Source organism: Lipophrys pholis (genome assembly GCF_963383615.2).
Source record: "Lipophrys pholis genome assembly, chromosome: 9".
NCBI classification, from domain to species: Eukaryota; Metazoa; Chordata; class Actinopteri; order Blenniiformes; family Blenniidae; genus Lipophrys; species Lipophrys pholis.
The window spans coordinates 30,608,128-30,635,103 of NC_137639.1; the positions used below are offsets into that span (position 1 = coordinate 30,608,128).

Below are 26,976 nucleotides of genomic sequence, written 5' to 3' on the forward strand. Positions count from 1 at the left end.
AAAAGGATCAAATTAACCAAAAACACAGCAAACACTATTTACAGGGAGGAATGATAGAGTCTAATTGTTCCATTTTAACAATTGGATCTATTTCATAAGCAGTATTGTTTTGTTTTTGTCTTTTTTATAAAGCTTGTTTCCCTTGTTTATCTTGTAAATATTGGTCATTTTAACATTTTTCCCATTTTAGTTATTGTGTCTTTTTCATCCAGGAGATAAAAGTAATTTTGAAAATGACTCTGGTCTGTAAATAATAATAATAATAAGAGGATAAAATGTTATTTTTGGTATAATCTGAGGAAAGGTTAAAGGGACTTCTACAAAAGAGCCAAAGAGCCACAAATGGCTCCAGAGCCGCAGGTTGCAGACCCCCGGCTAGATGATTATCTCTGGGCGGAATAACACCAATGTCGAGGGTCGAACTGACGTACTGAACCATTACAGAGAATTTCCCCGTGATTATTGTTATTATTATTATTATTATTATTATTATTATTATTCTATAGTTTTTTATTCTATTTTAAAGGTTTGGCCGGACTTTGTGCTGCAGTTCCGCCACGGTCCGCTCGGTGGCAGCACGCACTAGGAGATCGTCGTTTCCTGCAGTGGAAACAGATCGTAGAGAAAGAAGCAATATCATGGCGGCAGATTCTTCTCTTGCCCCTGTTTAAGACGCTTTTGTTTCGTTTTGAAGCCACGATGTCTTCGGCGGAGGCTCTGAGGGTCTTTATCAGCGGGCGGCTGAGCGCCGTGGCGGAGGAAATCTTCTCCGTGTTGGAGCAGACGATCCTCCGGTACGAAGAGGAGATCCACAAACTGCTGCAACAAGCCTCAAAGTCCCGGATAAATCTGCACAGAACAGGTACGACTAAGCTCTGGAATACTAAATCACACACACAGGACAATGTATATGTGACACAGCTCTGTTTCACTTTTTAACAGTTTAATAGCATGAAACACGAGCATACAGATTTTGTGCGTGGTGGGCTTCAGAATTCCCAGTCCCCTTGAACGCAGCACGGCCAGTGGTTCTCCTCCTGAGGGTCGTGACCCCAATGGAGGCCGTCGCTGACCTTTCTGGGGTCTGGCGGCCTTTTAGGCTCCGTTTACGCCCAAACCAAGTGTTTATGCAAAACCTTTGTAGCGTTTTGGGTTCGTTTACACAACGACGTTCTCGGAGACCCTGAAAACACAACGTATAGAAACATTCCAACTCGGCCTCCATGGAACTAGGGAGGGGCCACACACACACACACACACACACACACACACACACACACACACACACACACACACACACACACACACACACACACACACACCTGTTTTGTTGTTTTTTTACTGCTACAAATGCATTTTTTTTTTTCTTGTTCTTTTAAACGTGTTTTGTACCGTGTCCTGGGGTGTTGCGCTGAAGAATAAAATATGTTTTTATTATTATTATTATTATTATTATTAAAGTGCAATTTTTGTGAAAAGCTGCTTCTGTTCCGAGTGCTGGATCTTGTCGCCACGTTGGTAGTAACTAGTCCTTCTGCACATGCTCAGTTGAGCCAATCAGAATAACGTTTGCTCTGTGGTGTCACGACTCCCAGCCCACATTCTCCTGGGACTTGGTGCTTTTATTTTGACAGTCTCCGTAATAACAATCCAACTTTGTGGTCTGTCCACTAGAATGTCTGTGTTCTCCTGTGGAGCTCATTGTTCTCTGCTGCATGTGTGCGTGTGTGTGTGTGTGCTTTCAGCACTAAAATGAACAACAGCACCCACTAGTGGACCAACATGGAAACTACACCTTTTTCTGAGTTTTTTGCGTTTTCTCTTGAAATGTTGCCGTGGAAACGGAGCCTCACGGGGTTTTCTGTATCTGTATGTTAAAAACATTTTGAATGTTTGTCACATCTGGAGAGAAAAGAACGAGGAACATGGTAACGATTCTAATTGTTGAGATTAAACTAATATTGCTTCCCTTTACACCCACGCTAAGACTAAATCTGTTGGTCAGGAGATTACGAAGACGTCTGGTGAAGGTTAACATGGCGGGATCAGTTTTAGTTGCTCAGGTTGATTATTTTCTGTGATTTATGTCGTTTTTGTTCAGATTATCACTTCAACATGTGAGACGTGAGTTTCAGGTCTCTGACTTCATTCCAGCGTCACCGGATTATGTTGTCATGACGTGTTTTGGTGCCGCTCAGCTGTTTTGACCTTCACTCCTGCTTCTGTTTGTCCGTCCAGAGCGGCGACTCTGCCGCCCGGAGGAAGACTCCAGTCCGGGTCAGACCGTCCTCCAGCAGAATCGACAGAACCTGGATCCTCCTGGGATTAAAGAGGAACTGGACCAACTCGGATATCAGGAATCCTCCGAGCCGCCGGTGAACGACCAGGTCTTTGATTCTTCTGCGGCGGAAATGCAGGAGGAACCAGAACCTGCTCAGATTAAAGAGGAGCTACAGATTATTCAGTATGAGGATAATCCAGAGTCTGAACAGGATGAACTACGACCTCGGAAACGGAAGAGCGACGATCGACTCCTCCAGAACTCTGCTGCTGCTGTGAACCGAGGCCAGAACCCACAGTCCAGATCAACAGGAAGTTCTCATCTTAGTGAGTCCAGATCAACCGGAAGTCCTCATTTTAGTGAGTCCAGATCAACAGGAAGTTCTCATCTTAGTGAGTCCAGATCAACCGGAAGTTCTCATCTTAGTGAGTCCAGATCAACAGGAAGTTCTCATCAGGAGCAGCAGGAGAGCAGAGAGACGATGTCTTTGTTCTGCGGAGCGGCGTTTGCGGCGGCGGCGGCGCTGCAGAGGGCGGAGATGGAGTTCTCCTGCCGGATGTGTGACAAGAGGTTCATCGAGAAGCAGCAGCTCAAGAAACACATGATCACCCACTCGGATGAGAAGCCGCACCACTGCGAAACGTGCGGGAAGAGTTTCAAGCGCCGGAGCTCCTTCGTGGTGCACAGGAGGACACACACAGGTGAGAGGCCGTATCAGTGCGGCACCTGCGGCAGAGACTTCGTCCAGCTGTTGCAACTGCAGAGACACACGCAGGTCCACACAGGTGAGAAGCCGTACCCCTGCGACACCTGCGGTAAAGGTTTCAGTGAGCGTGGCGAGCTGTTGCGTCACACCAGAATTCACACGGGTGAGAAGCCTTTTTCATGCAAAACCTGCGGTAAAAGCTTCAACGACCGGGCGAACGTGACGCGCCACATCAAGACTCACTCCGGTGAGAAGCCGTACTCCTGTGGCGTCTGCGGGAAAACCTTCGGCGCTCGGAGAAACTATGCGTGTCACGTGAAGATCCACAGGTGAGAAGCCGCGGTCCTCGGAAACGTGCTCAAAACTTCAGACCCCGTTCCAGCAAATTCTGTAAAATAAACCGTTGTTTGTCTTCAAAATAAAGTTTAATCCTGAAAGTTTCGCAGGTTTGTGATGTTTGATGAGGAGAACACTGACGTGTCCGACTGAAGTCCTTCATCTCATGAGGTCACGTCTATTCATGGTTTCATCACTAAAAGGCAGGATATGTATTGCATGGATTATATATTGCATATAAACACAATTTAAAAATGAACGTGACATGTTCAGTTTGACCTGAATCAACATGAGGAGCTGCAGTGAGGATTTCTTCACTTTCAGATGCAACGTTCACGTGATCCACAGATCAAACAAGAGAGACGTGAAAACACCTGAAAGTAAATGAACATAAGAACTAAAAAGAATTCTTCATATGCTGACAGATTTCTCTTGTTTTTGTTCTGCACTCATTCTAAATTCAAATTGTTTTACTTTAGTTTAGATGGGTGTTTGTCCTCTGTGTAATTGTGATTAAAGTAAAAAAAAAAAAAATTTATGACTTCCTGGACTGAAACAGGACCAGGGTTGCCAGGTCTGCTTTATGTAAGGGACGGTCTCCTCAAGAGTTTCTGGTTGCTTTTTTTTGTTAACAGGAGACCGTTGAGGGTGTGTGGTTGTCTGTCTCTCCGTGTTTGTACCGTGACGGACAAAATTTTATTTATGTATCCATCTTTTTCATGTAATTTTTTTCTTTTTTTCATGTTTGTATTGAGTTTTCGGGAAAACGTCGCTTGTTTTCGCTTTTTTTTTTCCCGCAGGGTCTGGCAACCCGCGCCTGACGTGACCTGTGGATGGGAGTCTCTTCTGGGAAGAGGTTGGTCTCTCGTCTTTGCTCTTTTTCGGCCATAAACCACGTAACGCGTGAAATAAACTGCACAGATTCTCTCCGGACGACTTTTATCCTCTTGGTTTCTCCCCATTTGAAATCGTAAGCCATTTAATTGTTGAGTTTTTACTCGTTTTGCGAGGCAACGTACCATAACAGAGCCTTTCCTCAGATAACCTGCGTACACATAAACAAACCCGCACTTAAAAAAAACACACATTTTAAACGTATTTCTTGATGAATCGTTCAATTTTAGAGTTTGTAGCTATTCTTTAACGAAAAATTTCAGACTTTTGATGTATTTTGAACAATGAAAAAAACCCGAGTTTGACAGGTTAAACAGAATCGCTCGGTGCTGCCTCCCAGCGGCCCACAGGTGTATTATTAAAACGGTACCTCAAAATAATGTTTTAATGTTCCTGTATTTATCAATCAACACAAAAATAATTATTCTTAACCGTGTCTGATTAATTTAAAGTTGTATTTTCTTCTATAAAGAAACTATGTCAGTGTAGCTGTAATTCAGCTCCTGGTCACAGGGGGGCAGCACTGAGCTCAGTTCAGGTGGTTTTTAGTGATTTCTCACACATTTATTATAAACACTTACATCCCCCCCTCTTTAAAAACCATTTTCTTTTTACCCGGAGTCTTTCAGAGTCACGCAGGTCTCTGTTAGATTGACTATACAGAAGCTAAAAGTGCGATTTACAACAACGACAAAAGAAAAATGCTGATTCGTTAGTTATTGACGTTAGGATCCAGTTTATGAGGAACTGAAACTCTTTCTGGAACAAACTGCTGTTTACGTATCTGCTTTACAGCTTTGAAAGCTGAGACACTTTCAGTTTGTGGTGCTACTGAACTGTGAATTATAAGAAGAATCTGTTTATTGTAGAGAAACTTGGTGGTTGTGATCATTGAAACACGTCCATGGTTCAGATTTGAGATGAAGATGAAGACGTCACATGTCACTGAAGATGTTTTTAAGGACGAATATTTTCTTTTCCTTTCTCTTCTCGCAGCTCCGGAGTTGACGGGATGTCTGTCACCATGTCCAAAGCGGACGGGGTCACCATGCTGACGATGACCTCGGACCCTGACAGCTTGTGCCCCCCGCTGTGTCAGATCCTGTCTGGGTTCTGCTACAGCCCGGTGGGCTGCTCCGTGTCCCGGCACATGAAGAAGATCCAGAGCGGCTCTCTGTCCGTACTCGGGGTGAGCTGCAGCCTTCACCCTCTCATGTACACTTCATGCATTTAGCTAATTTTTAATCCACAGTAATCTTAATCCACGAGGGTCCCAGCTGAGACTCATAACATAACGTAGCGTAACATAGAGCAAGATCTGTTATATTACGTAGCATTAAACGATTAGCACCGTGAAACATTGAGTAACTTTACATCACCAATAAACCATGGCGTCACATGGTATGACAACAGAATATGACATTGTGTCGGAGAGAAATACGTAACATAGCACGTCATTATTTAGCATAGCATGAACGGAGCATAAGATTATATTCATTGCATGATGGAACGTCACATAGATTAATAAAATCATATCGTAACACTGCATTGCATAACAGTTCATAGCATTAAAAAGCTCAATTTATCGCAACATTAGACATCATATAACACTCGATATAACAAAGCAAAACATTATGTTGATAATGCTACAGGACATGTTAAACATATATGACAGAGGAACATTTTATGTAACACAATACGCCGTTCTATAGCAGGAAAGGCTTCATGTAGTACATTGTCAAATAACATGTGACGTTATACAAACTTATACATCGCATTACGCAACATAACGCAGAGTTACATGACGTTCAGAGAATAACATGACATGTCATGACGTAACGTAACAAAATGTGACAATACATAGAAAAACTACACATCACATAGCATAACAATATACTCATACAATATAACACTGAAACATATAAATATCAAAATATGACAGTAATACGTTTCATCACATAACATTAAGAAAGGCTCAACGCAGCATTACATTTTTAAAATATAGCATAGCTGTGCTAGATTTAATGTGGAATAGTAATACATCACACAGCGTGCCTTGACTTAGCATAACAATGCATAACAAAGTATCAGCTAGTATAGCATAAGATAGCACGGTGTCAGATAGCACAGTGTCAGATAGCATAGCATTAGTGAGCGCAGCATCAGGTAGCACAGCGTCAGATAGCATAGCATAGCATAATATAGCATAGCATTAGTGAGCGCAGCATCAGGTAGCACAGCGTCAGATAGCATAGCATAAGATAGCTTAGTGCCAGATAGCACAGTGCCATTAGTGAGCGCAGCGTCAGGTAGCACAGCGTCAGATAGCATAGCATAAGATAGCATAGCATAGCATCAGTGAGCGCAGCATCAGATAGCACAGTGTCAGATAGCATAGCATCAGATAGCATAGCTTCAGTGAGCGCAGCATCAGATAGCATAGCACCAGATAGCATAGCATCAGATAGCATAGCTTCAGTGAGCGCAGCATCAGATAGCATAGCACCAGATAGCATAGCATCAGATAGCATAGCTTCAGTGAGCGCAGCATCAGATAGCATATCGTGACGTGACAAGACGCTGCAGAGCAGAACATTACATAACATTAAAGGACGTTAATATTTATAACACCATGTTCATAATTTAACAAACAATAAATTCATGTGACTCTTGTTCTGCAGACTCTGCAGATCGTCACCGGAATGTTCCACATCGGTCTGGGAGCCATCCTCAGCAGCTCCCGGATCGGATCCTGGTACCAGATGGACGAGTCCGGCTTTCCCTATTGGATGGGAGCGCTGGTAAGGAAGCACGACGGCTCGCCAGGAAAACTAGTCAATCCATGCCTTCACAATGCATCACGGGAAAATGTTCAGCTTCATGTCCGACTGCGCTACGAGGAAGCGAACGTCTTTTTATCAGCAGCATCTGAACGGAGCGAATGTGATTCTGGAAACAGAAACATCGTGCTAATGCTACTGAGCATGAACGCTAACGGTGACGTCACGTTCCGTTAAACATAAATCACACAAACGTTTGTCTGAACGAAGTTTCCAGGTTTTGTTTCCATGTGGGTTTTTCCTCCCCAGTTCATCATTTTCGGCATCGTGTGCATTTTGACGGAGAAGTTCCCGAGCCCGTGTTTGGTGAGTACTTCGTTATCGTATACTGCAAAGTAATTGAATATTCTCTGCTGGCTGCCTTTTCAAGTGTTGCGTTTTTTTTTATCTCTGCCAAGAACAAAAGTTGGGACATTTCGCCGTTTTTTCTCTCCCGGACGAATTCGGCTGAAAATAGCAGTGTCACATTTTAACGTTATTTAAAACATCCGAGTTCACGGGCGTACAAACTGCCTCACGTGCACTTTCAGAAATAAACTAGTCTTAAACTAAACCCAGTACTTAACTCAACCCAGCCCTAACTAAACTAAATCAGTCCAAAACTAAACTCGGTCCTAAACCAAAGTGAACCTGTCCAAAACTAAACCCAGTCCTATACTAAACTAAACCAGTCCTAAACTAAACTAAAACCTGCACAAATTCTAAACCTGCACAAATTCTAAACCAGTCCTAAACTAAAACCTGTTCGAAACTAAACCCACTCCTATACTAAACTAAAGCAGTCCTAATCTAAACCCAGTATTAAGATAAACTAAACCAGTCCTAAACTAAACTAAACCAGTCCAAAACTAAACTCGGTCCTAAACCAAAGTGAACCTGTCCTAAACTAAACCCAGTCCTATACTAAACTAAACCAGTCCTAAACTAAACTAAAACCTGCACAAATTCTAAACCAGTCCTAAACTAAAACCTGTTCGAAACTAAACCCACTCCTATACTAAACTAAAGCAGTCCTAATCTAAACCCAGTATTAAGATAAACTAAACCAGTCCTAAACTAAACTAAACCAGTCCAAAACTAAACTCGGTCCTAAACCAAAGTGAACCTGTCCTAAACTAAACCCAGTCCTATACTAAACTAAACCAGTCCTAAACTAAACTAAAACCTGCACAAATTCTAAACCAGTCCTAAACTAAAACCTGTCCGAAACTAAACCCACTCCTATACTAAACTAAAGCAGTCCTAATCTAAACCCAGTATTAAGATAAACTAATCCAGTCCTAAACTAAACTAAACAAGTCCAAAACTAAACTCGGTCCTAATCCAAAGTGAACCTGTCCTAAACTAAACCCAGTCCTATACTAAACTAAACCAGTCCTAATCTAAACCCAGTATTAAGATAAACTAAACCAGTCCAAAACTAAACTAAAACCTGCACAAATTCTAAACCAGTCCTAAACTAAAACCTGTCCGAAACTAAACCCACTCCTATACTAAACTAAAGCAGTCCTAATCTAAACCCAGTATTAAGATAAACTAAACCAGTCCTAAACTAAACTAAACAAGTCCAAAACTAAACCCAGTCCTAAACTAAACCACTCCTAATCTAAACCCAGACCTAAACTAAATTAAACCAGTCCAAACCTAAACTCAGTCCTAGACTAAACTAAAGCCAGTCTTAAACTAGACCCAGTTGTAAACTAAACCCAGTCCAAATCTGGACTGAATCAGTCCTCAGCTAGACCCAGTTCTAAACTAGACTAAACCTGGTCCTAAACTATCCTACACCTAGTCCTAAACTAGAATCAGTCCTAAACTAGAGACACACACACACACACACACACACACACACACACACACACACACACACACACACACACACACACACACACACACACACACACACACACACACACACACACACACACACACACCAAGTGTTTGGAAGAGATGAGGGGATGAATTTTAATGTGAAAATGCTGACTAGACAGACGATCACAATCATCTCGTTTGACTCGGGTCTTTAAATCTGCTCCTCCATGATTCTGCAGATCTTCTTCCACTTGATGCTGCATCTGTTTGGAGTTGCTTTGGCCATCGCAGCCATTGTGCTGTACAGCGTCAACTTGGCGCAGATCAGGAGTTGGTGGATGTGTGAAGAAGACCGAGGCTGGTACCGCCAGACGACCCCGGGTCCCAACCCTGAAGTGGAAACGCTGCTGAAGGAGAAGTGTCTGGAGGCCAAGAGCCTCCTGCTGGTGAGTTTGGACAGAAGGCTGCCACCTGCTTTCTCCCCCTCGTTCTTCTCACGGCACAATGAAAACCACTCAAAACAAGGTAGTACACGTGCCGGGCCTATAGGTGGCGGCGTTACAGCGCCACAGAGATGCACCAAAAAAACGGAGAAGATACGGAGCATGAAAAAATCCTCTTATTGAACAAATCCATCATGTGACCTTATTAAAGCGACGAGCAGCCGCAGCTCCTGCAGCGCCATGTTGGTGTTGTTAGTGACGTCACGGAGAAGGAGGCGGGGCCATGACATCGTTTTCAGCTGACGTTGTCCGTCCAGACATCATCAAAGTCGAAACTCTGTAACCCGTTCAAACCCCCCCCCCCCCAAAAAAAAACAGTTTTCAGGCTCCTAAAACACTGCGTCGTGTGGCTGATTGGACAACAACCATTGTTATACGAAACTGGTCTGAAACTGGTCTGAAACTGGTCTAACCAGGTCTAAACTGGTCTAAACTGGTCTAACCAAGTCTAAACTGGTCTAACCAGGTCTGAAACTGGTTTACACCGGTCTAACCAGGTCTGAAACTGGTCTGAAGTAGTCTGAAACTGGTCTAACCAGGTCTGAAACTGGTCTAACGTAGTCTGAAACTGGTCTAACCAGGTCTAAACTGGTCTAAACCGGTCTAACCAGGTCTGAAACTGGTCTAACGTAGTCTGAAACTGGTCTAACCAGGTCTAAACTGGTCTAAACTGGTCTAAACAAGTGTGAAACTGGTCTAACCAGGTCGAAACTGGTCTAAACAGGTCTGAAACTGGTCTAAAGTAGTCTGAAACTGGTCTAACCAGGTCTAAACTCTCCATCAGGCGCTGCTGAGAAGCATTAACGCCGTGCTGATCGTGTTGTCGGTGGTTGAGCTCTGCGTGGTCGTCAGCGCTTTCGTGTTGGGCATCAAGACCATCAGGAGCCGAGAGAAGAAACCCAAGCAGGTAACGCACACGCACACACACACACACACACACACACACACACACACACACACACACACACACACACACACACACACACACACACACACACACACACACACACACACACACACACACACACACACACACACACACACACACACTGCTCTCTAACCGTCCTCCTGTTCCAGGCTGCTGAAGACCCTGAGCAGTACACGCCGCTGCTGCAGGTCGCCGCCACGATGCCGCCTGAAGACTGAAGTCTGCGGAGCTTCACACCCTTCAGTCTCACTTCAACATCAACACACTGTTATCATTGATTGAGCTTTAATTCGTCAACTTGCATGTTTTTTTTTTTTACTTTTTCTACCATCCTGTTAGCGGTACGCACCTTAAAGCCACTCTGACTGCTGCTGGGAAAAGAATTCATCACGTCTGTCTGACACTTTAAGCCATAAAAGAAATGAAATAAAGGGATTCACCAATACTTTGACTTTCACACAGTTTGTCTTTGTATGTTTATATTTCTAACCGATGATATTGAGAGGAAAAACATTCATGGTATGGAAAGGAGTTAAGGAGCTCAGTCCACAATTATTAGCAGGGAAGATGTCATACTTCTTCATTTCTCTTATTGTTGGGAGTCAAGCAGAGTGAGTCCAAAAGCGTTCCCACAAGGTGGCGCCCTCTTCTGTATTCCCTTCAAGTCTGTTACACCTCGATTGAGAGGATGCAGTCTTAATCTTTATATTTGTCCATTCTTTCATGTTAAGAGCTCCAGCTGTTTTCCAACATCTCAAAAATCATAGAAATAAATCCTGGAAGCAGTAAATCAGTCCAACAACAACAACAACAACAAGAGGAAATTCACATTTTCATGTATTTAGGATTTGGGAGCCGTCTCCCATGTTTTCAATGTTTAATGTTTGTTTTTAAATCTCTTCACTATATATATATATATATATATATATATGTATGTGGCTCGAGTTTAATTTGTGTGATAAACACTGATGATTAAATTGAAAATGATATGAAGGCTAGTTAGTGTTTTAAACGGTTTCATCACTTGAAAAAGTGTAAAGTAGATAGAAAGAACTCCGTGTGTGTGCACGCGCGCGTGTTGGCCACTAGGGGGCGGCCGCTCACCTGAAAATATTAGTTGAAACTGGTTTAATCCTTGAAAATTACATTTAAATGTAATTCGAGAAAACATCAACATTTCAGGTCCAAGTTTGAAGATTTTATTAGAAATATGCTGAAAGGAGGAAAGTTGTTTATCTGTTACTGTGTTGTGTTTGTTTGTTTGTTTGTTTGTGTTCAGCATTAAGCTGCAGCAGGTTCTCACATCGTTTACATTCTTCGTTCTGTCGTCGCAGCTTTGTGATTTACCTCCAGCAGGAGGCGCCTCGGGGCGAAACGCTTGAAGGACCCCCCCCCCACCGCCGTCCCCTCCCCCACCGCTGTACCCATCCCCACCCCCGTCCCCACCCCCCTCGCTCACCGCCAAGGAGCCGGTGGCGTGTCGGCTCACGCCCGGCCGCTGGTATGTGAGGATGACAAGGACGAAGAGCATCTGAAGCATCTGAGCGTCACAGTCTGGAGTTCTGCTGCGTTTCATGAAATCCACCGTTCTCTCTCTTCACAACTCGTCACGTTCTCCCTCCTTCATCCACCAAACGGGAGAATCTGCTCCAGTGCCCAACCATCAGCATTCGCATCAGCATTAGCTGTAATTAACATGTGAAGCGGTGGTTTGCAGCCCTGTTACTATTACACTGAGCTCCTGTTTACTGGACGAGGAAAACCAACTCAAGCCACATTAGCGTTAGCATCTTCAGGTTTACGATCTCGGAAACTTCGCATTTCTGTCTGAATCTCAACTTGAACTGCTCATGCCATCAGACTGCCCCCCCCCCCCCCCCCCCCCCCCCCCCCCCACCGCCATCAAGGTATCACTTCTTTCCGTCCGCCGTCTGAGCTGAGGATTCCGCTGGAGCGACGTTTTCCTGATTCGGCAGCGTCGCCGCGTGATGTTTTCCTGCGTTCCTGAGGTCACCTGACCCGGGCTCAATGCAGCACTGTGAGGCCCGATCCCGCTGACGGAGGAGCAACGCTGGCCTCATGAAGAGCATCACCTCGCCCATCAGCAGCCGCGCTCACACACCCGGGCGGAGACGCAAAACCAGGCGGAGCAGCTGAAACTCTCCGACCGTCAAGTCTTTTACGACTTTCTAGAAGGATCCGCCTCAGCCCGCCATGCAAACAAGTCAGTCGTCCACTGCTTCCTCTCAGGGGACGTCGATTCAGTGACGCCAACGTTGTTGTTTTGGACCCAAAATATAAAATGGCGACTCTGCGAAATCCTTCACGAGCTGCATTGTGTCCAACGTTTTCTGGTAAAATGTCACCAAAATGAGTATAACGAGAACAAAATGGATAAATTCTGGGCTGACGACGCTCATTAATGCACCACTTTACTGCAATCGGTGCAAAAAAATTTTTTTTATTAATTGAAAAATAATAAATAAACAATATAAGAGAACAAAATGAAACTGAATCAGAAAAATTACTATAAAATAAAAAAAAATAAATTAAAAGTTAAGATTTGTAAAACATAATAAAAAAACAAAATTTTACTTTCACATCGATTTTTAATCTTAAATATTCAAATGTTTTCATTCTTCTTCTCTTCAATAATTTGACTTCACACTCCCTGAAGCTGTCATCTCTTCATCATCGCTTTTCCTTCTTCCTCGTAGTCGATAATAGTAACTAAACCTCCTGACCTCCTCTGGAGGATCCTTGTTACCTGTGCAGGTGTTTGTCCACTGCTGCTTCCCTCACAGGGCAGCTGGTCATCTAGGCTCCGCCCACCTCGTTCACCTGCCCAGGTGTGTCGGACTCTTTGAGGTAAGCTCGTTCTGTTTACTTTGGATTTCTGTGGATAAAAGCAACAAAATAGAATCGGCAAATCAAAACTCTTTGAGCGTCGCGGCAGAAATCCTTTGATCTTCACCTTGTTGTGGTACTTTGTGAATATTCCTCTGGTTTCGGGGGATTCCAGCTCGACGGGCCGGTTTGTTCCAGAAGGAGATGGAAGCTGCTCTCCTCGTTGCTCCGGCTCCTCGGTGTTGATCGTTTGAGGCCCGTTCGCGCTCAGACCTGCTGAGGCAGCAGATTTCAGTCGTGCCAGCGGAAAGTTTGAAAGCATTTGGAAGAGATTTGGTTTCGTCAGCAGGGAAAGTTTAGATTCCTTACAGTTACAGTTACAGTCTTGTTCCACCGGCTCACAGGTATCCAGACCAGAAGAATCAGAACCTGAGAGAACTTCAGCTCTGTTTGTCTGTTTAAGTCGTTTATTTATTATACATAGTATATTGTGCAGTGAAAGGCTTTTATAGGATAGAAGAATAAAGAAATTTAAATTAAAATTGAGAACACAATAAAAGAAAATGGCCCACTATATTACAACATTACATTATATTACAAAGGAAAAGAAGGCACACGGAAGATAAAGTATAAATAGATAAATAAATGCAGACCCGTGTCAATAGAGCAAGAACTCAATATATACAAGGCAAATTGTCGGGTCTATTTCTCTCGGTTCAGGAGGCTGAGGGAAGAAGCTCCTCCTCTTCCTCTCTATGTTTTGCGGTAGCGCCGCCCTGCTGGCAGCAGAGAGAACCGTCTGTGGCTGGGTGGGCTTCCGGGAAAGTTTCACGTTAAGACTGAAACATTTCGAGAACGACTGTCTGTAAAAAATATAAAAACGCTTCGTCCGTTAAATCTGTGCTATTCTAATTTCTAATACTCAAACGGAACCAAGTTACTCAGTTACAATATCCGCGAGTGAGTGTTTTTACAAAAACGGGCATTTCCCCCTCTGCGTTTGTTTACAAAAACAGACCCACATATCCACCTGGTTCAGAGCTGCTATGAGCAGCCTGGCCTGTAGGGGGCAGTGTAACGAGAAGCATGAAGCCATGATAGACCTCGCCTCTAGACACAAACAGAGACACAGAGTTTATCCAGATCTAGATTATCAACTGGGATTATCATCTGGTTTATGTAGTAGTACGCGGCCCAAACAGAGACAAATATCACAGTTTTGTCAAATACCCGTTTACATGTAAACCTTTCCTAAAACTAACAACATCGCCAACTAGTGGACCCGTGTGGAAATGGTTTTCACTGTTTCTGCCGTTTCCATGGAAACAGGAATCATTTACCAAATGTTGTTGTGTAAACTTGAACATCAGAAATGCAAATCGGTTGGATTGTTGTCGTGGGAACTTGTTCTGAGGAAAAGGAATTTACTGCACTGGACCGCCGAAGTTTAAATCCTGGAGACGTTTCCAGAGAACGTGGAGCAGCAGGTTGGAAAGACGTCCAGGCTTGTTTGTGCCGCTGGACTCTGGACTGCGGGACATGAGTCAGGAGTGACATGCTGAAGATAGAAAAGGCCGGACCACATAATGACAGAGGACACTGGGTGTTTCCAGCTTCCGTTTCCTCTGCCTGCAGGTTTGATTCTCACTGTGACGCTTCAGGGAACGAACGCTGACTGAATCCCAGGCCGTGCTGAGCTCCTTCGTTTCTGTGGCGTCAGATCAAGAGAAATTAATATTAATGATTGTGTGTCAATATATGAAAGTCGTTTATTCTGCTCATCACTTTGTACTTTTACACAAGTTGAAGGCTTTTTAGAAAATAATTTCCCTCTGGGATTAAATTTTTGTTTTATTTTATTTAGTCTTACTTGTGTCTACAAGAAAAAAACATTTTGTTCAGTGACGTAGGGCTTTGTTATTCTACCATTAAACTCCTGACCAGAGGAACGTGTGCCAAGTTAACATTTAGCATGTAGCGGATTAGCATTAGCCTGTTAGCTTCCCTTTCTAAATCTGTATGTTGGTGGATAATCTCAACTGTTCAGTTTCTGCTCCTTATTAGTTCAATTCTTTAAGAGCCAACATCCAGATTATAGAGCATCTTCCACCTCTAACATCAGATCATAGAGCATCTTCCTCCGTAAACATCCACATTATAGAGCATATTCCACCTCTAACATCAGATTATAGAGCATCTTCCTCCTTAAACATCCATATTATAGAGCATCTTCCACCTCTAACATCAGATTATAGAGATATTAAGAGAGGAACTTCATCAACTACTTTTCATTTTAAAGTAATAAGTAATTAGTCTCTAATGTGTAAAGCACAAGAATTATACTTTGTCTCACTGTTATGTAGCTGGAAACGCACACACACACACACACACACACACACACACACACACACACACACACACACACAGACACACACACACACACACACACACACACACACACACACACCCTGAGAGTAAATACTGCACCTCGGTCACGATAAAACACAAACAGGAGACGTCCATCGGGGGTTAATCTGGATTATTTATTACAATCTTTGCTTTGTGTACCAACAAACATCCTTTCAAACCGAGACACCAAATATTGACCATGGAAAGAGAAATAATAAGAACCAGATGTTCTGTTGACCATCAATCATTTCTAATCTGTGTTGGATGATTAGATAATTCCACTTTGGGATTGACAGACACAGAAACACACAAACTGAAGAGACGAACTGCAGCTTCTAGAAAACAGCCGAGTACGACACAAAGAGACGAGCAGTGCAGGTCTGAAGTCGTCTTGAGTAAACGAAGCGCCTGCAGACGGTGACGGAGGTCAGAGGAAGGTGGAGGGAGCGGCGCCGTCACGGCCTCCATTTCAGCGCCTGCAGCCATTTTCAGACACTGCGAGGGGGGGGCGGGGCCGAGTCTTATCAGCCGTCTGAGAGCAGCCGCAGGCCGCCACACCTCCGACTCCCCAACATGAACCACCATCCAACACTTCCACTGACGGAGCGGCGACGTTGTTTGTGTTCGTACGTTAGCAGCTGATTCTACATTCATTCATTCCTCTCGCCTGTGTCGGGATTAAAGCCTCTTCACCAACAAACCAAAGAAAACACACGAAATAAATACAAGTGTTGTAAAATCTAAGAGAAGTAAAAAAAAAAAAACTATTTCTGCAGCGACAGACCCGAAATAAAGGTTAGTACTTGTACTAGTAAGTTATTTGTGCATCTCTAATAATTCTATTGTTTTTATTGATCATTCGTTGCTCTTCTATCTGAAAATATTAACTCATGTGAAAAAGATAAAAAAAGTATAATGATTAACATATCAACAGTTGTGGAGCAGGATGGCGGCAGAGGTGCTTAGTGTCCCGATGTTGTAATATTGCTCAATACTGAGTACTGCGCTTCATCTTTTAAATCCACATAGAGGCAGACAGAAGAAGAGTTACGACACTGATCACTGTAAACATTGTAAAGTTAGATCGTTTGCTGAAAACAGTTTGAATTTCCGTTTGTTAAAAGCAACTTTTAGAGGAAGCCGCTCCTGAATGAAAGCTGTAATTAAAGCACAATCGGCCCGATGCGCACCTCTTTCACTTATAAACTGGTGTGAATTCTGGTATTTGGGAAAATATGTTACTTGCATGAAAACCCTCATAAAGGACAGACGGTCACCTCTGATATGAATCTGGGCTTTAGGAAATCAGTTCAACTTTTAATAAGTGTCCCAAATGATTCAGGAAGAGAGTTGGAAACAGGGGATGAAGATAATCCCAGAAGCGGTTCTGAACAGAGATAATCCCGAATCATCCTTTTATAATATGCTCGTTTTACTCAGAAGAGATTCCCGATAGTGTGACTGGATTCCAGAAACTGAATTTGAAATGTGAAAGAATGAATTGCTGTGAAACGTTCCAGCTTCTCGTCAGTCCGCGAGCCGGCGCTGATATTTCTCCTCGTCTTCATGTAACGGACGGCGTTCCCCAGGGCTCGCTCCCGGGTCCACTCATCTTGGATGGGATTCAACAATAATGCTAAATGTCAGCTGTACGCTGACGACACGGCGGTATGTCGTGTTTCTGACAAGAGATCTGGAAACCTTCACAAATTTCAGTTAGAACTCCAGTTGGATGCTGATGAATCGGATCTAAAATGTCGTTTTTCCAAACAGTTTGAATCGTCAGGTGTTATTCTGAGTGGTGCAGCGTTGGGTTTGTGACCTGGAGTGGAGGGCGGCGGGTTCGAATCCCAGCGGTCGCAGGAAGCGATGAAACTATCCGAGTCAGTCAGTCAATCAGTCAGTCGTGACGTTTCAAATTCAGTTTCTGGAGGCACATTTGTTCCAAAAAGAAGAAAACACCCGCCATGTTGAATCCGGCGGTCGCTCGGAATGTCGGGGGCGACTCTGCGTCGGGAGTCGGACCCTTCAGGCGGAGTGGACGCAGACGTGGAGGTTCTTGTGCTCCTCCCAGTAGTGCAGCTCGTCCTTGAAGCTCCAGGAGCAGGCCAGGTCTCTGCTGGTCTTCACGGCGTGCACCACGCACTCGCCCGGGAGCTGCTCGAACAGCGCCTCGGCCACGCCCTTCACCGTCAGCTTCTTCTGCGCCTGCACGAACTGCCGGATGCGGGTCTTGTCCACGGGCTCGGCCGAGGAGCTGTAGGACACCCACACGTCGAGCTTCTCGTCCGACGACGGCACCTGGAAGCGGCTCTTCCCGGTGGCGCAGTCGAAGACCTTCTTCTTGGCGAAGATGCCCGACGGCGGCCTGAAGACGCGCACCGACCAGCCCACCCAGTCGTACTTTTTCCTCAGCTTCTCCACGACGGCGTCGGCCAGCTGCTGGGGCATCAGGCCGCTCTGGTCCCTCACCAGCCGCCGGGCGTCCAGCTCGGCTTGTTTGGGGAAGCTCTCGATGCAGTCTTCGATGACGGCGTTCATTTTGAGCTGGATGTCCTTCATCTTCTGGCCCCAGTCCGTCAGCAGCGCCTCCTCCTCGTCCTCGTAGCCCTTCAGGGCGGTGTGGCCCAGCAGCGCGATGAGCCCGATGCAGAACAGCTTCTTCAGCCGAGCGCAGAAATCCTCCACGGGCCGGCGGCTCTTCTCCTCGTAGTTGAGGGTGATCTCCAGGATGGACTCTCCGCTGAAGTTCTCCCCCGTCGCAGCGTTGTAGAGCATGTTCAGGTTCTTGTCGCCGCCGGTTTTGGCAAAATGGTCCAGGAAGAGCTTCTTCTTCACCTCCCTGAACTTGGGTTTGGCGTTGAGGATGTCCATGTACTTCCTGAACTGGTTGGTGATGTTCTCCTCGGCGGAGAAGTACGCTGCGTCCATGCCGCTCTTCTTGATCTCGTCGTTGATGCGCTGGATCTCCTCGGAGATCACCTCCAGACGCTCCCGGACCTTCTGGAACTGCTCCTTCATGAAGGCGGCCTCCTTGCTCTCCACGTTGTCCAGGGCCAGCTTCACGAGAGGGGCGGCGATGGAGAAGACGGGGAAGAGGTCGCCGGCGATGCTCGCCACCACCTCGGCGCCCTGCTCGAACACCTCCATCACGGTCTCCACCATGTCCTTCTTGTCGGCCACGAGCTTCTGGAGCTGGTCCGCCATCGTCACCGTCGTCTCGCTCAGAACAACTCTGACAGGAAGTGACACGATGGCGCCGTGAGAAACAAACACAACCAAACCTTTGGGGTCGTTGAGGCACAGGAGAGTTTTTCTAGCCTCATCCTGAGGTGGAACAGGAAGGAGAAGTTGTGGATTAACTTACCGATCAGCTTCAGGGTTGGACTGTGACCTGCTGCTCCGACGACAAACTGATGAGGAGAGAAGAAGAAGAAGAGAAGTGAGTTGAGTCACGCCCAGTGAGAGAACGAGACACGACTCCAGCGCCCAGCGCTGACGTCAGGCCGGCTGTTCCTCTTCACATCCCCACAAAACAACCAACAACCTCACATTTATCCTCTATAGAGACGGTCTCTATGGCAACAGGTCCAGGTCCTGGTCCAAGTCACCGCGGTCGTAGTAACTAGTAGTTGTGCACATGCTCAGTAGATGAACAATCAGAATTGTCTGCCTCAAGTGGCTCAACATGAAAACTACATCATGTTCAGAATGCTGCCGTGTAAATATGAAACTTTTCTGAAATGAAAAAAACGGAGTTTTCACTTAAAACGTTGACGTGGAAACGGGGCCTTAATGACAGTCCTTGAAGCAAAAATTCCTAATAAAATTCTTTATTTGTATTTTAATCTTTGATTGAATCTGAAGAGGAAGTTGCCTGTTCTGAGACACCCGCTTGCTTGTTTCTGAACAGGATCTGGCAACCGCCGCCGCCGCCCCAGTTCAAGGCTGAATTATTGATTTGTGTGTTTCGGCTGTAAACAGGCAGGAAGCTTTCAGCGGTGACTTCAGATGCTGATTAAATGACACCGTTTTGTCCTTGTGGCCGTTTCACCTTCGGAACGAGACGTCGGCTGCATGTGGAACATCTTGATCTAATAAGAAAAAAAAAAAAACCCTGAACGGCGAGAAGCCGGACCGAGGCTGAGGACATGTTCAGACTTGTTGCTCTGCACGGCTGGAAACGTGTGATTTGGGAGGAAATTCCATTTTAGTGAAAAAAACAGAGACAGATCGAGTCGTCTTCTGGTCCTCTGAGGACACACTAGGTTGGAATACGTTTCCATGGCAACGGTTGAAGCGATGATCTATTATCAGTAGCTAATAGCTCTTTTAATAAAAATATAAATGCACTTGTAATTAGTTACTTCTCATTTGTTTACATGCTAATCAAATACAAAAAAAAACGTTTCTCCTCCTCTGTGGAAGCAACACAATAATAAATAAGTTACATTAAATGTAACTTGAAGTAGTATTTAAGGATATTAATGTGAGTATTTGTACTCAGTTACTTCCTGCATGTTTCTGAGGCTGAAAACTTGCTAGAAAAGGTGTAATTGTTGTGTTAATACTTGAAAAAAATAGTCAGAAAACTATCACAAAAATACTGCTTCACTACAGTAATGTGAGTATTTGTACTCAGTTACTTTCATTTAGTATTCAGGTTAACAAACGATGTAAACACGGTTTCCCCAGTTAGTTTTGAAGAAGCCTGTAAAAGTACTGAAGAGCCATAAAATCACATTAAAGTATGACTTAATTACTGTATTGCAAGTATTTCTACTTAGTTACTTTAGTATAAACATTTTTGAAAAGCATGAAAATGCTCTTATATCAAATACTTTGAGGATGTAACGGAATTTAACAACGAAGTGATCAAATGAAACACAAAGTACTCGAGAATTCTTGTTAGTTACAGTAAAGAGAGTATCAGTACTTTACTACTTTCTGCACAGATGAGCAGTAATATCTGAGTAATAAGAGGTCAGTGTTTGAGGATAGGTACTCGGCATCAGCAAGTAACTTAAGGCAAGTACTTGTACTTAAAAAAAAGTTGTAATCGGAGCGTCTCTGTGTTTTACTCGTTTAATGGGTGTAACTTCCAGAGGTCAAAAGGTCATGTTTGATTCATGTTAATGGACACACACACACACACACACACACGTCTGACCACTGGGATGAGGAAGAGGAGGAGGAAGAGGAGCGTTAATGCGTCCTGCTAATGGATCAGGTATCGATCAGCCAGAACCCTACATGACCTCTGACTATCTGCTTTTACAGCCAGTTGACACACAAACAAACAAGCAAACAAACAAACTTCAGAACGCACCATAAACTTTTTACGCACTTCCTGGATGAAGAGAAACGCCGCGAGCCGCGGAGCGTCAGAAAACCACCGCCCAGAAAAGTTTGAGGAAAACGGCTGAGCTCAGCTTTTAAGAAGCGGCTCGTTCATCCGATCAGACGCTTCGATGAGGAAGAAGAAACGACGTCAGAGCGCGTTTTGCGTAATTTCGTGCGTAAAACGGAAAGAAAACCTGTGTCTGGTGACGTAATGAGAGTCTGGAATCGATCTGTTTACTTTAATGCTGATCACTTCTATCAAACACCCCGCAGTGATCTGTGTGTGTGTGTGTATGTGTGTGTATGTGTATGTATGTGTGTGTGTGTGTGTTCACTATGAAGCATTTAGAGCAGAAACATACTCACCTCCTTGGAAAAAGTTTGCGGAAGAAAGTCTGGAGCTGGTTAGACTGTTTGGTCACGTGACTCTGCGTCACGCTGGAAGGCGTGCCCATGCGCGCGCTCGCGCGCGCGCACGCGTCAAGTCTTTTAAACAAGCTGTATGAATAATAAAGTGTAATGTTCCTCCTCCCTCTGATCAAACAGCCTCTGTGCAAACTGACACAGTCAGCTGAGTATTTCTACTTAGTTACTCCCTGTGTAGTGCAACTCAGTAGTATTTTGGGTACTTTAGATTATCACGCTTTGAGTATTCTGGCCGCAGTAGTTTAATAATGACTCATTATTACCACGTTGGTAAAAGAAAGAAATTACAGGAAGTAAAAATACTCAGACTTCTGTAACGTCACTGAAAAAGTTGAATTTTTTTTGTTGAATAACATCTGACAGAACTGCAAAACGTCTCATCCATGCAAGGGATTTCAATCAGAAAGTAACTAAGTACAAATACTCTTGTTACTATGATTAAATAGTATTTTTAGATACGGTTTCATTTAATTGTGATTGTATCTTTCATAAGGAGCGAGACCTTGTACATTCCATAAACCTGTATACTGAAAAGGACGTAATTAAGTATAAATACTCACATTAGTGATTTAAGTAGTATTTATAGTACTATTTTATTAGATTTGCTGGCTTCATTGTGCCTTTTGTGAGCTTTTTGTTCCAACAGTATTTACAAAATGACACGTTATTACCACTTTGTAACTTAAATAAACCTGTTAGTTCCGAAAACATACAAGAAGTAACTGATTACAAATACTCTCATTAATTAAGTTCGGTAATTTCTGTGTTGTTTTTTTGTTTTTTTTAATTTGTATTGTAGTTTTTATTTAAGTTTATTTATTTATTTATTTTCAAAACAATGGCTCTGTAACGCCATGTACAACCTGGAATACCTCAATCAGGGAGAAACTGAGTAGAAATACTCCGATTACTTTAAATAAGTCATATTTCAGGTACTTTCGGAGTCATTTGCTCACTTTATTATGATTTTTCAGATGAGTTTCTGTAATTTAATCTAAAGAGAGAATTTTATTCACCATCTTTTATAATCCTAAACGCTGAAGTGAAAGTAAGTACTTAGATTACTGTAAGTAGTTATTTTTTGGCACTTTGTCTGGTTTTCAAGTGTTTTTGTTCACAGACGATGCCTCTTTACTCACCTGTCATAACTGCTCGAAAGTATTAGTGAAGCCCGAAAAACATTTTGCAGGAAGTAACTAAGTATGTATACATGCTTTGTGTTTATACCAATGTAACTAAATATAAAAGATGTCTGGCCTGGTAGGAGTAACTGATTACAATGAAGACGACAGAGAAACATTTGTTCACATTTGTTCTGTTTATTAAAAATTAAAGTAAAATGTATAAAAAGAATCTTTGATTTCTTTATCGGCTCTGCAACTCTGAATATTTCCCCAGAAGCAGCTCAGTTAACTGATTGGACTTTTCTTCTATACCTGGATATTACTAGGAGCAGGTAATCCCATTACATTGCCTGTCGTCAAGCTTTTCTTCAGATTGTTCGCAGACGGATTACATTTGACACAATTAAGGAATTCAAACCTCAACGACAGGAAGTGACGCCGTTTGTAGAAGCAGTGAAGTGACATTACTAGTTGCTGCAAATAAAAAGTACCTAGTTACTTGAAAGAATAACTTAATACTCCCTCTTGGTTTGCTTGGTTTTTTTTTGAGTCTCCAGACTGCTCAGTTACTGTAGTGTTCGCATTACTTTATCTGTCCAGTTCTGTCATTAAGTTGAGATGAGCGTCCATCAGTTGGCGGGAGGTAAACAGGAGTTTAGAGAAACAGCAACCATTCGGAGAAACGCTAATGCTAGCGTAAGTTGCTACGCTTGAAACGAATGAAAACGACACGTTGCTGTCGGGCGAGTCCGCGCTGCTGTAACTCTGTAACTCATCTCATTACAGTAATCAGTTACTAACGTGTGACTGACGCGAGTAATCACATTCCTTTATAAAATGTTGTTCTATAGCGTAGTGTTGCTAATGCTAACCAAACCTTTTCACAGTTTGTCACTGCTAAACAAACTGAGGATCGGTCGGCGTGTTGCCCCGCCCCCAGTAATATCTGGCGGAGAGGAGGATTAAATCACGAAGCTAAAGACGAAGCTGGCGGGGAGACGAGTCGCTCCGGAGGAAAGACAGAAACCAAGTGGAGAAGAATTAACGTCTTTGCAAACAGCGAAACCCAGACGAGGATCATTTCTACATTTAGTCGACATTCATGATTCCGGGGGGGAGGGGGTGGGGGGGGGGATGATTACTCGGGGTGGATGCACAGGTACGCCCTCTTGTGCTTCCCATAGTAGTAGCAGTCCTCGTGGAAGTTGTTGGTCTCCACCACGGCCTTGTAATGGCTGACGGCGTGCACCAGGCAGTTGGGGAAGCTCTTGCTGAGCGACAGCGCCACCGCCATCATGTTCCCCTTCAGCTTCTGCTGCTCGATCTGCTCCTGGATCTCCCGCTTGTTGATGGGTTTGGGCTCGACGCAGAACGACACCACCACCTTGATCTTGTTCTTGGTCAGGATGTCGAACCAGTTGGCGCCGCCGCTGCCGTGGTACTTCTTCCCGGCCAGCCAGTTGAAGAAGAAGATGCGCTCGCGGTCGCTGAAGGCCCTGATGGACCACCTCACCCAGTCGTACTTCTTGACCAGCGTGCCCAGGAGGGACTTGGTGAACTCCTGGTCCACGGTGCCGGGACTCTCCTGGAGCAGGTGCTCCAAGTCCGTCTTGGCTTGTTCGGCAAACTTCTCCGTGCACTCGTCCACCGCCGCTTTCATGCGCTCCTCCACGTCCTCCATGCGCTGCTGCCACTTCTTCACCATCTCCTCGCCGACGGCGCCGTCCTTGAGGGCGGCGTGGCCCATGACGGCGATGATGCCCACCACGAACAGCTTCTTCAGCCGGGCGCAGAAGTCCTCCACCGCCCGGCGGCTCCTCTGCTCGGTGGCGACCACCGTCTCCAGCATGGGGTCGCCCGCCGTGTTCTCGCCCAGCACGGCGTTGTAGAGGGCGTCCAGGTTCAGGTCGGTGTCGGTGTTCTCATAGTGGCTGAGGAACTTCTCCATCTTCTTCTCCTTGAACTTGGGCTTGGCGTTGACAAAGTCCTGGAACTTCTCGTACTGGCTGAGCATCTGCGCCTCGCGGTCGAAGTTCTGCTTGTTCATGGACGTCCTCTGCAGCTCCAGGGCGATCTGGTCGATCTCGTCCTGGATGCCCTCCAGCTGCTGGTTGACCTGCTCGAACTGCTGCGTCAGGTAGCGGGCCTCATTGCTGTCGGGGTTGTTGAGCAGCTCGGCCGAGGCCACGAAGACGGCCTCCAGGACGGGGTGGAGCTGGCCCACGGTGGACGCCAGCACCTCCGAGGCCTGGCCCATGATCCTCACGCCCTTCTCGATCTTGTCCCTGTTCTGGACCAGCCAGTCCGCCACGCTGCTCATCGTTGCGTTCAAGCGTTTCACACCAGATAATCTAATTTGGTAGGCAGAGATTTTTTATTTTTTTCCCCCTGAAAGCAGAAGAAACATGAAACCTTTGTAAAGTTGAGGATTTGATGACATTTACAGGAAGCTACGTGTCTCTTGACTCAGACGGGTTTTTCAGCTCCAGTCACTTCACTTTTCCAGAGAAATCATTCTCTTGATAAACAAGCCCAACAATAAAACCAACGCTGGGTCGTGTCAGCACATGTAGGCATCCAGTTTCAGGCCACACCCTCAGAGCCTCAGTGAATGACAGGGACTCTTTTTTTTTTTTAAAGCCTTGGTGGCATCGACACACATTATTACACTTCCATGAAGGAGTCGCTCTGGATGGACGGAAGGCATTACAGAACAAACATGGTGTGTGTGTGTGTGTGTTCATGACTTGGGTATTTGGTAATACTGCTGCTGCTCTGGTCGTCTCTGGGATTGTTTTACTGCTCTAACAAAAACCAGGACCAAAGAAAAACACAGATGGTCACAACATGACTGAAAAAAAAAAAATAGAAATAAAGAAATGGGGGATTTACTGTCGATAGTAAGTTAATAGGTCTCAGGGGGGAGATGATCTAACTGGTTTCCTTCTCCCTGGAGTCCAGATCCTGCTCAGTAACGGCACGCCCAGAGTCTGGGAGAAGAAAATCACCACCTCCTCCACCACCTCCTCCACCTCCTCCTCCACCTCCTCCACCACCTCCTCCACCTCCTCCTCCACCTCCTACACCTCCTCCACCTCCTCCACCTCCTCTACCTCCTCCTCCTCCTCCACCTTCTCCACCATCTCCACCTCCTCCACCTCCTCTTCTACCCCTCCCCTCCTCCACCTCCTCTACCTCCTCCTCCTCCTCCACCTTCTCCACCTCCTCCACCTCCTCCTCCACCTCCTCTTCTACCCCTCCCCTCCTCCACCCCTCCCCTCCTCCACTTCCCCCGCTGCTGCACTTGTTCATTAATGCAATTACACTTTCTTCTTCATTTCAGCTCCACTTTATCCAAAACATCCAACCATCATCATTTGTTTTTACATTTATAATAAAATGTAAAAACATCGAATCTCCACAGAACTTCAGCAGACCGGTCAGATCCGTGGTGTCGTTTCACAGCCTTTTCCTCTCGCCCCCACTAATTAGATTGACTTTTCTTTTCAGTCACATGCCATCAGAGCTGTTTTCTTAAAACAATTCACCAAATTACAACATTTAAAATCCGTTTTTCCAAACTTCACAACTTCTGTTCTGCTAGAAATAAAAAGAAAAATACACAAACAAACATAATACTTACTGAGGGTTATCCTGTGGTTTGTGCTCATAGAAATCTTCCAGTGTTAAGTGAAAATATAGTTTTATTCTTTTTTTTTTAGCAGCAGAAGTGAGAAGAAAAAGGGTAAAAAAACAAACAAGGCGAGTCTCCTTCAGATCAAACACTAATCAAGCCGTGTTCAGTGTGACACAGCTTTGTTACGCAGCTTTAGCAGAGGCCACATAACCAAGACACAACAACCTCGTCTTTATATAACATTAGTTTTATTCCCAGGGAGGCCAGGCCTGTTACAAACACTCAGATAATCTTCAATTCAAGGTCAGGAAACACAAACATTTGCTCTTTTTCTGTCTTTTCTTTCTCCACTGATAAATTGATGTTGAGTTGAAAAAAAAAACAATTAATAAGAAAAACTCACCTTTTTTTTTGGTTAAATATCCAGCAGGGTAAAGTCCAGTTATCGGATAGTCCAGCTGTGCCTGTGAGCACCAGCCTCCCCAGCATATATATATATATACCCCCCCCCCCCCTCCCTCTCTCCCTCTCTCTCCTTCCCTCCCTCTCTCTCTCTCTCCCTCTCTCTCTCTCCCTCCCTCTCTCTCTCTCTCTCTCTCTCTCTCTCGTCACTCCCCTTTGGAACTCCTCCATCCCGTTCCAGCATTCCTCCTCCAGAAGCCCCACTCTGAGCGAGATGAGGGTGGGGGGCCGGCGCTGACACAGATAACATCCTGTAAACACTCCCCCATGCGGGGACGCCGTGCACCCTGGGAAAACCACGGAGCTGGTTCCTCTCTCTCGTTCTGCCTCTGTGTGCGAGAGAAACAAAGACGGAGGTCGGCTGCTGGAAGTGGACAAAACCCCTCTTGTTGTGGTTCAGACACGGTTGCCACGACGACCACAGCGGC

At 44.8% G+C, this 26,976-nt stretch overlaps 3 protein-coding genes across 10 annotated transcripts; 1 reads left to right on the forward strand and 2 right to left on the reverse strand.

Moving 5' to 3' along the window:
• The first annotated feature begins 601 nt into the window (after positions 1 to 601).
• On the forward strand, positions 602 to 10,757 carry LOC308115131 (transmembrane protein 176A-like). 6 transcript variants are annotated; one of them, XM_080472485.1, is made up of 9 exons: positions 614 to 862; positions 2,239 to 3,316; positions 4,124 to 4,179; positions 5,214 to 5,406; positions 6,899 to 7,018; positions 7,307 to 7,363; positions 9,109 to 9,315; positions 10,157 to 10,279; positions 10,450 to 10,757. In XM_080472485.1, exons 3-9 carry the CDS (start codon positions 4,157 to 4,159, stop codon positions 10,516 to 10,518), a joined length of 792 nt encoding a protein of 263 aa, XP_080328611.1. In that variant the 5' UTR covers positions 614 to 862; positions 2,239 to 3,316; positions 4,124 to 4,156; the 3' UTR covers positions 10,519 to 10,757. The 6 variants fall into 6 exon arrangements, 4 of the variants coding, with proteins under 4 accessions (XP_080328611.1, XP_080328613.1, XP_080328612.1 ...); XM_080472487.1 differs by lacking the exons at positions 614 to 862; positions 2,239 to 3,316 and adding an exon at positions 3,426 to 3,526; XM_080472486.1 differs by lacking the exons at positions 614 to 862; positions 2,239 to 3,316 and adding an exon at positions 3,676 to 3,703.
• A 4,913-nt stretch (positions 10,758 to 15,670) lies between these two features.
• Positions 15,671 to 21,339, reverse strand: rpz4 (rapunzel 4; the record flags this gene model as incomplete). Of its 3 annotated transcripts, none has more annotated exons than XM_080470794.1 (3): positions 15,671 to 18,791; positions 18,924 to 18,969; positions 21,266 to 21,339. In XM_080470794.1, one exon carries the CDS (start codon positions 18,761 to 18,763, stop codon positions 17,585 to 17,587), a length of 1,179 nt encoding a protein of 392 aa, XP_080326920.1. In that variant the 3' UTR covers positions 15,671 to 17,584. The 3 variants fall into 3 exon arrangements, with proteins under 3 accessions (XP_080326920.1, XP_080326921.1, XP_080326919.1); XM_080470795.1 differs by lacking the exon at positions 21,266 to 21,339 and adding an exon at positions 20,886 to 21,040; XM_080470793.1 differs by lacking the exon at positions 21,266 to 21,339 and adding an exon at positions 19,611 to 19,644.
• Positions 21,340 to 22,620: 1,281 nt separating this feature from the next.
• Positions 22,621 to 26,584, reverse strand: rpz5 (rapunzel 5). The gene is made up of 2 exons (XM_080470800.1): positions 26,490 to 26,584; positions 22,621 to 24,837 (listed from the first exon to the last, which is right to left on the reverse strand). The coding sequence occupies exon 2, from the start codon at positions 24,767 to 24,769 to the stop codon at positions 23,588 to 23,590; it is 1,182 nt and encodes a 393-aa protein (XP_080326926.1). The 5' UTR covers positions 24,770 to 24,837; positions 26,490 to 26,584; the 3' UTR covers positions 22,621 to 23,587.
• Positions 26,585 to 26,976: the final 392 nt, after the last annotated feature.

Bases quoted from the DNA above. Each gene is read 5' to 3' on its own strand.
- LOC308115131 (XM_080472484.1), top strand. From the start codon at position 4,157: ATGGGAGTCTCTTCTGGGAAGAGGTTGGTCTCTCGTCTTTGCTCTTTT. The intron at 4,294-5,213 runs GTAAGCCATTTA...CTCTTCTCGCAG, and splicing joins GTTTCTCCCCATTTGAAATC to CTCCGGAGTTGACGGGATGT. The intron at 9,316-10,156 runs GTGAGTTTGGAC...ACTCTCCATCAG, and splicing joins AGGCCAAGAGCCTCCTGCTG to GCGCTGCTGAGAAGCATTAA.
- rpz5 (XM_080470800.1), bottom strand. From the start codon at position 24,769: ATGAGCAGCGTGGCGGACTGGCTGGTCCAGAACAGGGACAAGATCGAG.